Source organism: Hemicordylus capensis, chromosome 1 (assembly GCF_027244095.1).
Source record: "Hemicordylus capensis ecotype Gifberg chromosome 1, rHemCap1.1.pri, whole genome shotgun sequence".
NCBI lineage: Eukaryota > Metazoa > Chordata > Lepidosauria > Squamata > Cordylidae > Hemicordylus > Hemicordylus capensis.
This window is the reverse complement of record NC_069657.1, coordinates 373,857,704-373,875,485: the sequence shown is the minus strand read 5'-3', so window position 1 is coordinate 373,875,485 and position 17,782 is coordinate 373,857,704. Positions and strand designations below refer to the sequence as shown.

Here is a 17,782-nt window from a genome sequence, read left to right as displayed (position 1 = left end):
GATATTGATTGATTGATTGATTGATTTGATTTATATACCACCCCTCCAAAAATGGCTCAGGGCAGTTTACAACAGATAAAAACAATTAAAATAAATTAACAGTTAAAATCAAAACTAAGTCAATTAAACAATTAAAATAACATTGACATTAAAACATTGACATTAAAATAATTTAAAACCAGCATTAAAAATTTAAACCATATATCTAATTAAAAGCCTGGGTAAATAAATGTGTCTTCAGCACCTTTTTAAATGTTGCCAGAGATGGGGAGGTTCTTATTTCAACAGGAAGAACATTCCAAAGTCCAAGGGCAGCAATGGAGAAGACCCGTTCCCGAGTAACTGCCAAAAAAGTTGGCAGCAACTGCAGGGGAACCTCTCTAGATGATCTCAACAGCTGGTGGGGCTCATGGTGAAGAAGACATTGAAGCTCTTCTCACAATCATTGAGAAGAGCTTCTTCCGGGTCTGTGGGGAGAGCGGGCTTAGCCAAAGGCAGCCCTGGGTGGCCAGATCAGCTGCCCACATGACTGCCGGCTCCAACACGGAGCCGGCAGGGGCTGCAGAGATCAGGGGCCACGCGGCCCCTGGAGAAGAAAAATGGAGTTGTTCCTGAATGAAGCTTAGTTAAACCAACATAAGTTTGCTTTGTGTTTACAAGGGAAGCGCCTATAAAACAAGCACTTGTATTTCCTGTTACACCCCACCCATTTCATAGCATCAGTCAAAACAAGAAATAATATAACCACACTAAGGAAAACAAATCCTTAACTCACATTAAATTTGGCATCTATTAAAAAAAAAATTGCAGAGAGGACCATGTCTACAACCTATCCAGTTTGCAAAACAACCAACACCCAAATGTTCACCTGTTTTCTGAGGCTCAGGGTGCTCTCTTGAAGTCTTTGAGCAGCTGCTGTTTTCTGGGATTCTTGTAGTAGGTTTCATTATTAAGGGACTGGTTTGTGAGCATCCATTATTCTGAACGTGTAAGGAATTTTCTAAAGAGAGCTGGACAGGAAATAAAGCAGCTGGGATTCTTGAAATGGGTGGCATTGTAGCAAGGTGGGGAGAAATACCAGGAGACAAAGAAAGGCCTGAAAGAACGAACCAGCAAGTAAGAATAATCAGTGTCACCATGAACACTTGGCCAGAAAACAGCTACCTTCTATACTGTACTAAACACAAGCAGTTTTATCAGCCTTAGCCATACTCAGACCAATGAGCACATGAGAGCATCTGAATTTTCTGATATTTTTTCACTTTGCAACTGCCTGCAGCTGCCTACAGAGTCCATAAACTGCTTTTTAAAGGACTGTCTGCTCACCACAATGGTTTCTTTTTAGCCTGCAGTACAAGCAAGTTGCCAGTACTTGCCCTAAGTGCAGGTTATAAAGGTCTACAGGTAAAGCCCTGTGCAGGGCCCCCTGATGGCACTGCCCCCCCCGCTCCCCATGGTGTGTTGCCCAGCCCCCTCATGGCATGCATTGCTCAGTTCATTGTTCCTGTGCCAGACACCATCAGCTGGAATGAGGTGGGGGACTGGAACATGCACACAACATGCCTGCTGGTTATCCCTCTGGTGGTACTTGGAAGGCTAAACCAGCATGCTCCTCTTTCACTGCTGTCACCAGAGCAATGGCACGGAAAGAAGGGGATACCTGGTGCTGCCACTATCTACAGGTAAGCCCACAGTTGCAGATCCCCCCAATGCAGTTAAGAAGCCCCCAAAACATTTTTCTTACCTCCAAAAGTGCTTTTCCATTCCCCACAAAAAAATTTAAATGAGGAGTTGCTCCCCTCTGTCTGTACTCTTAAGTAAACCTCCCCATTGGGCCCTGCCCTGACAAATGTATTGGAGATGGTGAGCAACAGCACTTAGTAGATGTCCTCTTGCTTCAGTGGGTGAGGCCACTTTTATTTCCCAGATGCCCCAGCCCCCTGACATAACACTAGATAATCTGGAAACCAAAATGGCACCATCCACTAAAGCAGCTGCTGCTGCGGCCCATTGTTGCCTGTTAAGCTTGCAAGCATGCAGGGTCCAATGAGGAGGTCTATTGGGCAGTGGTGGGCAGCAACAGCAGGCATCCTTTTTCGGGGGTTAGCCAGTTAGGCCCTCAGATAGGCATAGGCCCATATCCAATCTCAACTTGGCTAACCCTTGATGTAGGTTTTGTCAACATGCTTTCTTAATACTATTTGTAGTTTGCTTCTGAATGTACATATGGTGAAACTATTCCATCAATCTCTTTCGTCAACCAACAGAAAAAGATATTTTGCGTGTGATGTTTTAATAAACACTGGAATTGTATTTGTAGGGAAGATAAAATACTATTAGAAGAATTATCTTCGACCTATCCAGTCTCTCCTGAATATTTCTTGAGATGTTTCTCCATATTTCTTGACATCTGTGTACTTTCCAACATTTTTTTAAAAATTGACACACTGGGTCATGATGACATCATTCGGGAAGTTGTATAAGTACAGTCTTCTGAAAGCATACTTAGAGATTTAACCAAGTACTACTGTTATTTCTCAGGGTGCTTTCATAATAATTTGAGTAGCTGACAGATACAGAATTCGGCTTGCAAGAGAGAATGCCTATAGTACCTGGATTATAGAATGTAATGATTTTCTGCTGCTCAGTTACTAGCCTTTGCAGGTGCTCCATCTGAAGCCTCATTAACTGCTCTTGCTGCCCTGGACTCTGAAAACAGAACCAGCAAGCATTAATGGTACAATCCAGCAAAAGCTAGCCAAGATTAGTTCCCAATGAAAGCAGTAAGACTTATGACAGTCATGATAGAATGACTAAATCCAGCTTTTTAAAAGTGTCTGAAGACTCATCTTTTTACTCAGGCTTTTTAACTTTTTAAAATTTTAGATTGTTTATTGATTTGTTTTAAACTGTTTTTAGCATTTAATTGATTTTAATGTTTTGTTTACTGTTTTGTTGTGAACCACCCTGAGACCTTGGTTTATACAAATACGTCAAATAAATAAATAAATAAATCCCACTCAATTGCTTCAATGGGACTCATTTGTGACTAGCTTCCGCTGAATTGTTGTCAAGACAATTCTTTAATCATTCAGTGCTATTCACTGATATTTATACTCAAGAAATGTAAATTCACTCTTTAGAACATTCACCTTCAGGTGTTTTTGGTACCCTAGTCTATGGGCCTGGAGCAAAACAGTCTCAATGCAGACATTCAAACAATACATGTTTTTTCAACAATTTTTCACACAAAAGCATTCATCATCATATCAGAAAAATGTATGTTAAAATGGCACTTCATCACAGAACTGAAATGCCTAGCAGTACAATGCATTCCACAAAATATATGTGTAGAATAAAGAGGAAAGAGTTGTGGTATGCAAGGACAAGGCAGTGAAATAGAATCAGGAATATTAATGGTTTAATGAAATAGATCTTATTTACAGAGAGGCAAGTGCAGATTGCTTTCAATGCTCTTGCTGCTGGTTGCTTGTTAGCCCCACCTCCACTCCAGAACTAGAATACAAGTAGTATTTGTGTTTTAACCACTCAAAAGCTGGCCTGGGTCAAGGAATGAATTAACCAAAAACACCATAGTATGGACATAAAACCAATGGCTCTTATCACGTTGCCAAAAAACTTGGGGAGTGAGAAGTGGTGTATGAAAAGTGAGGGGGAAAGTTGGAGAAGAAAGAGAAGGTAACAAGTCACATCCCAAGTGTCTGAACTGAGGCAGATGGTTTTTCAAGTTTTCATTCTGCCCTTCCTCACAAGGAACTCAAGGTGACATAATCCCATTTTAACCCTCCCAATTAATCTATTACTTAGAATAGATTGAAGGGTTGTCACTGGCTCAAGGTCATCCTATGAACTTCATGATGGTGCAGGGATTTGAACCTAGTCTCCCTCATCTAACAGTCCATTCACAGGCTGTTCTTGTTCCTTTTACTGCACCAAGGGCTTCAGCACAGCAGGCTCTGTGCCATGCACATGTCTATTCTGCTCCTAGTGACCACTCTTGTCCTCAACCCATCACAATTATGGCAAGTTTTATTTATTTATTTATTTTTATTGTTAGATTTCTATATCACCTTTCATTAAAACAATCTCAAGGGGGTTCACACAAAAGTTTAGACAAGACTTCAAAAATTACACAATTAAAATATCAGCTAGAATATAAAAATATTTTTGTTGACCTTCTGTTCAGTAAACCCCAAGAGAATCTGCCCCTGGGAAGCTGCACTCCGTTTCCCAGAACATCTCAGCAAGGGAAAGACCAGCCTGGCCTCAGTCATCAGCCAGAGGTTCTGGCATTTCCTCCCTGTCGGAAAGAACTCTGCTGTAATCTGCTTCAACTGCCAGTCATCCAGGAACCTCAAAACTGAAGAAAAGCACCTCTGGAATCGGCTACATGACAAGGAGTGCTGGGTTATATGCATGCGTGCGAGTGCATTATTATTGTATTACTGCAATCTATTGTATACCACCTTGTGGCTCATTCTATCAAAAGGTGGAATATACATCTTCTAAATGAAGAAATAAATCTTGCATGGCACTGTTCCAGTCTTAGAGAAAGTGTTATGTTTCATTGCTTGGCACTTACTGTTACAGCCTCTTTGCTGCAGACACTGGCTGACTTATTCAATTTACTCAAGGAAGTCCCATTGAAATTAAGCATGCCTAACTTGCCCCTTTAATTTCAATGGGACTTCCTTGAGTACATAAGAACATAAGAACAGCCCTGCTGGATTGGGCCCAAGGCCCATCTAGTCCATCATCCTATTTCACACAGTGGCCCACCATATGCCACTGGAAGCCTACAGCAGGAGTTGAGGGCAGGAGTAAATGAACTCAGGATGTCAGCCACTGTCTTGTCAATTGGAACAATGCTCAGGAGGTTATACAGTAATCAGATAATTTAGGTCATAATAAATGTTGCATTTAAAACAAACTCACCTGTTCCTTGCTTTGATAGAATCTGGCTTCCTGAGTTATCAAAGAAGGAGAAACAGTAGCCGCAGAACTCGAGATTCCTAAGGATTCATTATGTTTATTGGCATGGAGCATTCCAGTCTGAGCTGGTGGTAATAAATGAGGAAAAAGAATAGCGCTGGACAAATAACTGAATGGCTGTGTGTCCTGAAAGGTTTGAGCATGTCCCATGTCACCTAGTAGAGCAACATCTCTTCCCAGCATGGTGCTGTTTGCAGAAGTGTTCAGTGGTGTGAACTGTCTGGAGAAGGAGTCATTTGTGCCATTTACCCAGCCCAAACCTAAGGAAAGCCCCACTTTCTCATCAGTTGTGCTATGAGATGGTACATGTCCTGGTGAATCTTTTGCAACCCACTGAGACACCTGGTCTTTATGCTTGAAAGTGTCTGTTTCCATTTTCCTCTTTTCAAAATCCTTAAGAATATACAATACATGCAGCTGATAACATGGAATGAACTTTGAAACTTATCCTATGATAATTTATTTTGATTTAGGAGGAAATGATTTTTTTTTTTTGCTTTTGCACTGAAGGGTGAGGTTCTTTCTTCCAAATTAGAAGCATATTATGCAACAGACAGGCTGCAAGATACTAAACAGCAAACATTAGATAATCTATACACGCATATACCATTTTCAGTGTGCTGCTAAGTGCTTTAGCATTTTTATTATCCTCACAGCAGCAACCCTATGAAATATCATGCCAGACAGGAAATTGAGACTGAAAGGAAGTCACAGGAACTTTCCACAGGAAGTCAAAAAGAAGGTCTAATGGAAATTGAAGTCAAGTTTCCAGTTTATGCCATCATAGAACAATGTATACAGCTAAGAAGTTTTCCTTAATCTATATTTACCTTCCATTTTTGATCATTTTTAAAATTATAACCATTGTGGATAAAATGAAGAATTATTAACCCCCTCTATAACAAAAAATACAGTATCAGTGGAAGCAAAGTCTATGTTATAGGTACAGTCAAACAATAATCATGCATTTGAGATGAAATTATGAGAATCATGTGTTGAAAAGTAGGATCCTGTGCAAAATTAATTGTAATGAATGATCTCTCTTTTGTTCAGCCTGGAGTCACATTTTACTCATTCAAAAGCAGCAGGGGCTCCTGGGTCAAATGCATACACACAATGTGGATACAGGTAGGTACTGTTTCTAAAGGGCTTATTCATATATTAAACCGAGGCTGCAGCACTAAGCAAACTCGCTTGGAAATAAGTCCTATTGAAATCATAACTAGCATTTGTATAGTGCTTTCAAGTGTCCCATGTGTATTATATTGTTGCAGTCCTTACAACAACCCTGAAAGGTATTACTATCCCCAGCTTACAGCTGAGGCTGAACAGGCACGGAGAGAGGCTGGCGGTGGCCCATGTTTGGCCACCGCCACAGCCCCCTGGTCCCACCCCCCACATCTGATGTCGGATGCAGGGGGCTGGCTAGCCACGCCCCCGCATCTAACATCAGGCGTGGGGGTGTGGTCTCCCTCACAAACGAGGTTGCGCGGCCTCAACTGGGAGCAAAATAACACCCCGCGTCTGACACCAGATGTAGGGGGCATGGCCCCTAGGAGGGCAGCCCGGGTTCTTTGAACCCATTCGCCCAATGGTGGCGCCGCCCCTGAGGCTGATAAAGAGTGATTTGCTCAAGGTAACTTATGCTGGTTTCATTTTTAAATTAACACCGAACCAGCAGTTTGCCATTGCTGCCAGAGCCCTGGGCATGTATATATGCATGAACCCTACTTCCAGGCTTGGGAAAAATATGTTGGAGATGGAGTTCCAGTGCATCGACCTTTTGCACCAACTAATGAACATTAGGGCATTGAGAGTAGGGTTAGTTAGTGAGGGTCTCCTTACCTGTCCCTGCTTTACCTCTACTCTATGACTCCTGCCTTGACTCTTCAGGTATTTTCCGTGGGGAGAGTCCTCTTCCTTTCCTCTTGGAGAGTAGATGGAAACACCTCTCTCTCCCCCTATCTATCCATTATGTAACTGTTAGACAGGACTAGGTCTCTCCTATCCAAAATGTAATTCACCAATAAACCTATTTAGTTTAGGTTGTACAACAATCTCCATGCATGTTCTTCAAATAACTGCAACAACTAAACTCTGCACTCTACTCTGTAACTGGAGTGGTTAGCTTTCTTTGTTGGCACTTTGATAAATAATTACAAACTCCAACACAATAGGCCAAGACTGGGCATGCTGTGCAAACCTCAGCATATGCTGCTGCCCTACATGTGGTGGCATGGAACCTCAAATCAGTAACTTAGATTTGAAGTGAGATACAGGTGTTGAGTCGCATGCTACAAGTAGTGCAGGATATGCTGAGATTGGTGGGTTTGCATGACATGCTCGATTTCAGCATATTGTTCTTGAGACCAGAAGTAGGGCTCACACATGCCCACATAACTCTGACAGCTCTGCCAAACCACCCTTTCAGTGCTATTTGTGAAACTGGCCTTACTGAGTTCACGGCAGTGGCAAGATTCCAACCAGGGAAGTCCAGATTGCTGGCACAGTCTCTTAGTCACTATGCTACATCAGCTCTCTGAAATCAGTGGGGTTTACTCTGAATAATCATAAATAAAATTGGGCTGCTAAAATTTGGGGTTGGAATTGCTATCTTTATCACCTATGAACAATATATTTAACTTGTGGATAGGTAATGGGAGTGGTGCTGGATGGCTGGGTTCATTATAAACTGCTCTGGTTTCTCTCTGGTGGTTATCTTGAAATAAGATAGCAAAGGACATGAACCTCAAACTGTACCAAGAACCACTACAAAGGCAGTAATGTTGTGCACATTACCTTTGGCCGCCGCTTTCACAGGCTGCGGGGAAGGCAGGAGCTTCCGCGGCACGGCAGACGAGCTGTGGCTGTTCATGCCTTAGCCGCACACCCACATGAGCAGCAGCGCAGTGAAGGCCAAGAGCTGGGAGTGGGAGGACTTTCCCCTCCCACATCCCAGGGTGCACCACACTTAGCGCATCCACTCCTTCCCTCTGGCTCGCTGCTGGAAGTTCAACGGGCAAGTTCAACTCTGTTGAACCCGGAGGCAATCGTCGTATAAGCAAACCACAGTTTCGCTTAACCTCAGCTAAACACCGGGTTCAAAATAGGGGTGTGCAGAACCGGTTAGAATCAAATTCGCTTCCCAGAAAAGAAGTGGCACGGTGGCAGAGGCTCCTCTAAACCCCACTGGTGCTCCCCGCCCTGCAGTGTGGGCTGGTAAAGGCCGGAACCGAACTGCCACCGGCCTGCTCTGCTGTGGGGGGAGGACCAGTGAGGTTTAGAGGAGTCACCACCGAAGCAAGTAAGGTGCCCTCTCACTGCCCCCAGCCGCCCTCAGTACTCTTTTAAAGGCAGGGTTCTCCTTTGCTTGTAAAGGGGAATCTTCACTAGATTTCCTTTCACAAGCATAGCCCCTCCAGAACCGGGTCAACCCAGTTCGACTGGACTGAACGGGTCACCGCCGGTTCAATCAAACCGATTCCCAGACCCGCAGTTTGGTTCGAATTCTGTTCAACCGAATTGCGTAAATGCGTTTTGTGCACAACCCCTGGTTCAAAAGTGAGGCTAGGCAGGATCGGCTCGATCCCAGCACTTCACAGGCGCAGCCTAGCCTAAGCCTGGGCTACGCTGCGCGTGTAAATAGCCTCGGTGTGTGTTTGTTAGGTTGCTCTGCTGGAGCTTATCATGGTTCTGCAGCACATTAAACGCGAAAGACGGGAGCAGGCCCTGTGTGGCAGACGAGAGTTTCCCCGCTTTGGATTCACGGACTCGTCTTTGGCTTGACTTAGCGTTTGCATTTTGCCTCGAAGGGAACGGGCTAAAAACTTTCTAGCAGCCCAAAGAACAAGACGTTGAGCGGCTGTCGTAGCTACAGCAACTGTCAACAGTGGAGGCTGCAGGGTTGGCGGCGGCCGGGGAGGAGGGGTGGCGAAGGGACCGGACTTACTTCACCCATTCCAAGGAGGACAGCCTGTTCCTGGCCTTGCAGAGGCTGGGCCTGGGGCGCTCCCCAGGTGGTCTGCTCGCGCGGGGACTCGACTCCCCACCGCCGCTATCAGACACGAGTGGGGTGGAGCAGCAAAGAAGAGCGCGCGCTTTGGCGGCTGGGAGGAGGCCCTTCTTCCTCCTGAGGCTGAGCGACAAGCTGCAGCCTCCTTGGCCAACGACAGCCGTCCAGGCGGTGTCCGCACATGTCGCTGCGCTCAGCCCAGCAGCGGCATAGGTGTTGCTCCGCCCCCGGCTTGAGACCTGTCTGCCCACGGCCAGCTGTTTTGTTTGCTTCGACTGAAGCAGCCACGCAACTCTTGGGGGGTGGGCATAGAAGAGGCAAAGTGCATTTCTGAGTGGGCGAGTTCTGTCTCACATGTGAGGTTTCTGTAGCGGAAATTTGGTGGTGGCGTGCGGGGGGGGGCGGCGGAGTGGGGACACACTACTTGTCTGAAGAGGCACTTGTCCACTCTTGCCCCCACCCCCCGCGGAGCCATATGGGGAGCGGGCAGGACCAGGACGACCCAGCAAGATCTCAGCCCTGCACAGCGCCATCATTGTCCAGAAACGACCACCTCCTATCCTTCCAGAATCACAAACCCCATTCGGAGTTCCATCAGCCATGGATAAAATACTAGCTCGAATGTGTATGCATGGAGGGGGAGAGGGCGAAAGGATAAGTAAACTGCAGTCAGTTATATCTGCATGCCTTTGTTCATATAAAACTAAAGAGCAGCTCTGAGTGTCCCTCCACTGCCCTTTCCCTTTATCTGTCTGTCTTTCTATTTTGCAGATGTGAAATGCAGCGCTGACTCACATATGATACGCATATACTCCACTGATTGAAATAACATAACTGGAACATGTAAAAAGTCTCTGTGGGGAAGTATCACATCGCAGAGTAGACTTGAACGTTAAACCAATGTGAAGGGAGCAGTGTCACAAATGCTCTTCTTGTTCCTCCACATGGTCACAACAGCCAAAATGGATCGTCCCCATTTTCCTCAGTGAGATGTGTAAACTGTCCTCATTTTGAGAAATGTTTGCCCAAGGCTCCGTAATAACATATTCTATATACAGTACAGGTGTCTCTCCTTCAAACTTGACAGTGGAAACATAGGAAGTTGTCTCTTCCAGCCGTGGGTGAAACAGCCCTGAGATTATCATTGTGAGCCTAAACATTTTTATTGGACTATTATCTGCCTATAATAAATGAACTGTGTGCCTGACATCAGTTTGTCCATACTCAGTCCTAAGAATTATGAACAGACACAGCAAATCCTACAACAGAGGTGAGAGATGAGGTTTCACCCAAGGCAATGTAGTCAGTCCATAGATGTTTTGGGAAAGTCTGAACAAATGAGAAGATATTCTTTACCTGACCAGTGTTATATACATACCAGTGTTATATATAACTTTACTTGACCAGTGTTAAGTGGTTTACTTGACCATGTTGTATATTCTTTACTTGACCAGTGTTATATACACGTATGCACACATACAAAGTAGCAAAATATGTTTTTAGAAGATGCAGAAGATCCATGAAATATAAAGAAATTGGATTATAAAATAGATTTTTTTCTACAATATTCTTTTGGACTAATGTACAAGGGATGGACAATGCCGAACAGTCTAGAGCTGAAGATAAATGTGTGTGATCTTATGTATAAAGTTCACGTAGTATTCCCACATTCAGTGTTCATTAGAATTCCTATTTTAAATTTAAAATTTAAAAAACCCATATATTTTGCATTTAGTTTAAAGTAGTTTTAAACTCCTAATCTCCAAAAACGTTAACTTATTTTGAACTTGTATAAATGCTTCCTAAGAATGTACAACCCAAATGGTTTTAGGCAGTTTAACAGTCCCCCATCCAGAACATAAAATGAATGACACAGAAATGACCATTGGAATGTAAGGATGACAGAGATAATAATCCGGGGGGGGGGGGGGGGACTACTGTATATTTACATATTTCAGTAGTTGTTTGCAATGCTGATGTTTAAATAAATGATTTAAAATGGAACTAGCCTCTTGAGCCTTCACGTAGTTAAAAGGGACTAGCCAGACACTATCTGATGTCACACCACGTGTATTTCAAAAATCAAATCCATGTTCAACATCTCCATCCCTCATAAAGTTCAAAATTTTATTTAATTTCTGATTTAAAAAGTTAGATTTAACAATATTGCCCCTACTACTTCATTCTGATGTTCTTCACATTCTTAAGAACTGAGCATAGTTCGATTCTAGCTACTAACTTAAAAGACTGAGCAAAAATATTATTTATGTATTTCACTTATATTTCACCTTTCTTTCATGCAACTCAAGGCAGTGTACATAGGGATCCCAGCCAGACTCCCATCCAAACACTGAGCAGACCCAGACTTGCTTACCTTCAGCAAGATTGTATCATGCTGTGCTTCCAGACCATTCTCTGGAAAGAGGCACAAAGCAGGGGCGTAACTATAATAGGGCAAGGTGAGACTGTTGTCTGGGGGCTCACTGCCTTGGGGGGGCCCCCAGAGTCAAGTCACATGACTGACTCCCCCAGCTGCACACCTGCCTGGGCTTCCTTCAGTTGTATTCATTCTCCAAAATTGATGTGAGTGTTAAGACCTGGAGCTACCAGAACAGCCTGTCTTTCTCTAGTACCATTTTGCATTGTCCACAATTTACAAAACCTTTAAAATAATAATTTAGGATGATGTTCTATTGTGGCACATGTGTGTGTGTATAACTTTTTTACTTCAGTGAGGGGGAGCATTTTAAAATCTTGTCTCTGGGCCCACTCCAACCTTACTACACCCCTGGCATAGAGAGAGTCAGCTTTCCTTTATCAATAATAAAGAACAACTGATAGTAGCCAAAGCATGCCACAGCACCTTATTTTAATGTTCCATTTTTAACCAAATTGCCTACTTTTTAAAATCAACATGTTTAATTCTTTAAAAATCCTAGATAATAATCTGCATTGTTGCTTACTCCTTTCACACTGGTCTGACATTAAATTGCTCATAAAACCAGTGTTTTTTCTCCTATGCTGAGAAATTTCTGAGATGGTATAGTACTACACTGGTTTTATGACCAATTTTTTACTTTAAAAAAAACCAGTATAATCACCACTGAGACTCCAGTCATTTATTTTCAAATTGCTCGTACAAAAGTGTTACAAAAGTTAAACACAACTTAGATAGATACAATTAGGATAGAATGGTTTATGAGTGCTGCTCAACCATCAAACAAATGTGAAGTGTAACAGAATAAAGTTATTGCTAGCAAGGCATATAGATCCATAACTGAACAAGTTTTATTAATTCTAGCCAACCTGCACAGAGCATCTGTGCACTCTTTGGGGCCGGCTGTTCCTCCCTCCCTCCTGACCCACTCTCCCTCCCCCTCCCTCCCTTCTGCCCCACACTCTTGCCCCTCTTCCCCTCCCTCCCACCCCACTCTCTCGCCCCCTTCCCTTCCTCCCGCCCCATTACCTCTTGCCCTCCCTCCCCTCCCACCCCTCTCTCTCACCCTCCTGCCCCAGTCTCTCCTGCCCTCCCTCCACCCACCCCGGTCTCTCCTGCCCTCCCTCCCCTCCCCCTGCTCCTCTCTCCTGCTGTCCCCCCTGCCCCACTCTCTCTTGCCCTCCTTCCCCCTGATCCTCTCTCCTGCCCTTCCCCTCTCCCCCTGCTCTACTCTCTCTTGCCCTCCCCCCACTCTTACCCTACCCCTTGCCCTACCCCTTCCCCACGCTCTCTTGCCCTCCCCCTCTCCCCTGCCCCACACTCTCTTGCCCTCTCCCTGCTCTCTTGCCCTCCCCCCTGCCCCACACACTCTTGCCCTCTCCCTGCTCTCTTGCCCTCCCTCACACTCTCTTGCCCTCCCCCACTCTCTCTTCCCCCTTCCCTCCTCCCCATTTTACTCTCCTTACAGGGCAGCCAAAAAGGGCCCTGCCGCTACCGCCGCCGCTCCTCCTCCTGGGCAGCGAACAGGGAAGTCCTGCCACCCGGTTCCCTCCCACCCCAGCATCCCATGGGCGCCTGGCCTTGGTGGCCAGTCCCGCTGCCTCCTGGCCAAGAGCCTCCTCCACGGCCGGGTGCAGCACCTCCGTGGCCTGGCCCGCCGCCGGGCCAAGTGTCGCCTTTGCAGCTGGGGCCACCGCACCAAGTGCTGCCTCTGCAGCCCGCCAGGCCCGCTGCCGCCGCTTGCCAACCTTTGTGGCTGGCCTCTTGGGGCCAGCTACCTCTCATCCCACCCCCACCTTCTGCCCCAGTCTCCGGGTGGGGACGGGCCCAGGCCAAGTGCCGCCTCCGTGGCCAGGCCCACTGCCTCGCCTCACCTCCACAGCTGGGCCAGACCCGCCGCCACCGTCACCACGGCCTGGCCTGCCGCCGGCCAATTCTCCTGGGCGCGCCAGCCAATCAGGCACCTCCGCCGCCCAGCCAATCAGAGTGGGTGCCGGGACGCACATTCAAAGGCACACCCAGGAGAAATAATTTCATTAATATTGCTATTGAAATCTGACCGTTTCTATTGTTGTGGCTGTTCATTGGCATCTTCAACACTGGCATCTTTTCTGTGGGGAGTGCAAGGAATGAACCTTGCCTCTTTTATAGATACTGAATTTTCACTTGCCATAAATTCTGTTTCTGATTTGGCTTGTTTTTCTATTGACCTCAGATTAGGGATGTGAACAAATCAATTTTTTTTGTTATGATTTGTACCTCAATTGAATCACCCCCAATTTGTTTTGGGTCTGAACCTCCCCCCCCATCACCCCAGATTCGATTTGTACCCAAATTTTCCAAATTTGAATCAATTTGGAGTAAAAAAAGGGGTCCCAGGGGCAAAAGGGTGGGGTGGGTGGTAGTGCCCAATGGGTGAAAGCTACCACCCAAATTTCAAAGAAATTGGACAAAGGGGTGATTTTAAAAGAATTTTGGAAGTCTACGCGTCTTTCAGCTTTTCCCCATAGGGAATAATGGGAATTTCAGCAGCCTTATAGCTCCAGAGTGGTCTAGAGCAGGTTGTGGTGGGTGGTAGTGCCCAATAGGTGCAAGGAAGCTACGTTCCTTGTATGATAGTGGATTCAATGTGGATTCAAAATGTGAATGGATTCAATGACAAACACTGAATCTAGGAGAGAATATATTCTCAGAAGAACACCTCAGAAACAACAAATCCCAGTGCCCCATGAGCTTGTGGGTTTGGGGGTGGTTGGCACCCTATGTGTACTACACCACCACTCGCTCTGGGCCACCCTGCTGCCTCCCAAGTGGAATTATTGGGCTGCTGAAATTCCCCATTATTCCCTATGGGGGGGAAGCCTAAAGATGCGCAAACTTCAGAAATTCTTTAAAAATCACCCCTTTCACCCATTTCTATGAAATCTGGGTAGTAGCAGGCACTCATTGGGGCACTACCACCTGATCCACTCTTCTGCCCCAAAAACCCCTTTTCTGCCCTGAATCTGCCCCAAAGTCATGCCATCTTTTAAAAATCACCGCTTTGCCCAATTTCTTTGAAATCTGGGTGGTAGCTTCCTTGCACCCATTGGGCACTACCACCCACCACAACCCACCCTGGTGCCCCCCCAGGAGTTATAACTAAGGCTGCTGAAATCCCCACTATTCCCTATAGGGAAAAGCTTAAAGGCGTGTAAACTTCAAAAATCCTTTAAAAATCACCCCTTTGCCCAATTTCTTTGAAATTTGGGTGGTAGCTTCCACGCATTGGGCACTACCACCCAACCCACCTTGGCCACAAAATTGAGGTCCGAATCACCGAATATTTCAGGTCTGAAACTGGGGTGATTTGTTTTGTACCCAAAACTGGGCAATTGAGGACAGGGGTGATTTGTTTTGTCTACAAATCACCCAAATCAGCCAAATTCAGGTACAAATCATTTTGTACCCAAATCATTTTGCACATTCCTACCTCAGATCAGTTGTGCTCCCAAATTGCTCTTCTTCATCACTAGCATAGTCTTCAATGTCTAAGAAGACCACACCATTGTCTTTTCTGTGGCAGTGCTGGCTCCTGTGTAAGGGCAAAGTGGGCACAGCCCCCTAAAGATCTCCACCTGAAGCTGCCATGTAACTGTTGCAGGTTGCAGGCATCCTATTAAGTTGCAGGCATCCTATTAAGTTACAGGCATCCTATTGAATTCAGTAACATATGCATTTAGTGTTGCCAACAGTCCCGGATTGGCCGGGACGTCCCATACTTTTTGGGGAAAGTGCTCATCCCGTGTGGGATGCTCTTTCCCCCATATTTGGGCAGCTGGTGGGTGGCGGCAGCAGCAGTCAGCGCGAGCTCCACTCTTCCCCGTGGCTCTTTCCCTGCTTGGCTCACTTTGTTCCTTTGTTTTTATACTTAATAAATTAGACTTCTTATTTGTTTATTCCGACTCTCATGTGTGTCAGGATTACTGCCATCTTCCTCCCCATATTGTCATTTAGGCCATTTGCTACTGAAAAGGTTCTGGAGAACATTTTTGAGGCAAATCCTGCTTTTATACAGTGGACCATGAGTGTGAGAGGCCCAGACTGCTTTTTTGAGGTTCCAGAAGTTAATGCTGGGTGGTTGCAGCTAGAAAAAATCATTGAAGAAAGGAAATCTGTGTGTGTCCTCAGGCCCCCCTCACCATCACACCATTATCCAACAGGATCCAATGGTATCCCATAACCAGTTTTTAAAATTATTATTATTTTGCTTTGTTTGCTACTTATCTCCAAAAGTTCTAATGTGGCAGGGCAGGATCACCACATATTCAAAATGGTGCCCTATTATGTATATACTCCTATAAACCATACAGTCTATCAAAATGAATAAATGATCAGACAACATTCATATTTTATAATCAAGAATACACTGAGTTGTTCTCATGAGAAACCAAGCCCAGTCTCAAGCAGCCAAGCCTGGTCTTGTCACCCCATGAGACCCGCTGGAATCTGCATGGATCCGGGCAGTGCTGCGGTGCTAAACCCAGCACTGAAGCCCAGATCTTAGCCAAGATAAAGGGCACAAATGTGCCCTTAACCCAGCTCCTGGGATCATGTGTCAGCACAGAGATGAGCCCCTGTGCTGATCATGTGGCAGCACAGAGATGTCACAGAGATGAGCACCTAGACTAGAGCACTCATCCCCTGAGGGAATCTTCCAGTGTACTATGCTTGGTGCACTGTGGGATTCTCGGAGGCCAGTACAACAAGGCCTGGCCACTGTTTACCCGCACTACCAGGAGCAGCACGGATAGTCATCCACGCTGCTCCTGGCTGCGGTGGTCATGTGGGCGCATGGCTTGCATGCCACAGGGGCTCAGAGCGGTTGTCTGGGGCAAGGTATGTTGAACCCTTCCTTCTTCCCCACCCACGGTCATCTGAATAGCCCCACTGTCTGCATTATCACATGACTGTTTTCTTTACTGTTCGACATACCACAAAATACAGAGCTCTTTGGAAAACAGGACAAATGCAGCTGAGTTATTTTGATTTTAAACTAGGTTAGTGAACAACTCCACTGATAAAGAGATAAAATCATTACCTGGAGTGCTAGCCAGACTTGATGATCTTGATGATCTTGACACCAATAATGATTGCATGAGTTAAAAAATAGTACATGTAAAACATTGGCATAGGATGAATAAACTAGACCAGGGTTTCTTAACCTTGGGCCCCCAGATGTTGTTGGACTACAACTCCCATCATCCTCAGCCACAAAGGCTATATCTGGGGATGATGGGAGTTGTAGTCCAACAACATCTGGGGGCCTTAGGTTAAGAAACCCTGAACTAGACCAAGCATGACAACTAGAACTCGTTATTGCCATGTTTATAGCTCCATATTTCACCAGATGTTTTCTGGAAATAAGACCAAAAAACCATAATGAACCATAGCTGACAGATCCAATACAGGCTAAAAAGACACTCTGTTGTAGTTAAATGCAGGAAAATGTTTATACATATCTATATCATTAAATTAATAACTGCATATTTACATGTAATTTATAACTCTTGAGATCTATGGGAAAGTGTTGGCATACATGAACTACTTTAACTACTTTTAACACTTTAACTAGTTTTAAACACGCTAACTTCATAGTTAAGGAAAATATTAACCTTAGTTTATATAAAGTTACACTAATAATTCCTCAAGCCATACTTAATACCCTGATTATCTAGCTACCTATCTTCAAGTGACTCAAAAGTCTGAAGAAGGGACAGCATATAAACACAAAAAGCATTGTGAAAGCCACTGACAAGCAAAGAAAGTACTACAGCTGCCAGAACCACAAACCATCCTCAGGCTGCATTTGGGGACAGAGTTGTGGTAAAAAAGATCTATCTGCTGTGATCTGAGATATAGTGTTCCCTCTTTGCAATCTGCATCTAGCCATCCGCAGTGTGGTACAGATCTTGCCTAAGTTACAGGGAATAGAGACCTGTGAAAAACGGAATGACTGTTAGCCTCTAACAGTATAAAGTGTTTGGCTTATCTATCCTACAATAAAAAACTCTCCTTATTACTGAGGCACAAACCATGGCCCTACAGAAAAAAGCTGAACTGATTATTTACAGATGTGTTGAGAATGCAACATAAAATGTGTTTTCTAACAACAAAATTAATTTTAAAATAAAATGCATATAACTATTAATCAAGTTGGTGTTTTTTAATGAATTGCTAAAATAAATGGTACAAACCATGAATTTTATATAAGATCCAGTATATGATCTACCTGCTTTGTGGTTATTAACATTTTAGGGCTGCAGCCCTAGGCACACTTG

At 44.8% G+C, this 17,782-nt stretch overlaps 1 protein-coding gene across 7 annotated transcripts in view; it reads right to left on the bottom strand.

The window, feature by feature from the left end:
* LOC128345097 (centromere protein J-like) overlaps positions 1–9,373 on the bottom strand; it is a 67,903-nt gene extending 58,530 nt beyond the window's left edge. For 3 of the 7 annotated variants that reach the window (XR_008316271.1, XM_053296516.1, XM_053296502.1), the window contains exons 1-4: positions 8,963–9,373; positions 4,957–5,406; positions 2,613–2,709; positions 869–1,096 (exon numbers count right to left, since the gene is read on the bottom strand). Coding sequence is in view for 5 of the 7 variants with exons in the window: in XM_053296516.1 (XP_053152491.1) it covers positions 869–1,096; positions 2,613–2,709; positions 4,957–5,406; positions 8,963–8,971 (784 nt within the window). In the remaining 2 variants the exon portion in view is untranslated. Of the gene's footprint in view, positions 1–868; positions 1,097–2,612; positions 2,710–4,956; positions 5,407–7,812; positions 8,519–8,962 lie in introns of those variants that run through there. The other 4 variants (XM_053296530.1, XM_053296508.1, XM_053296539.1 and 1 more) reach the window with 4 other exon arrangements.
* Positions 9,374–17,782: the final 8,409 nt, after the last annotated feature.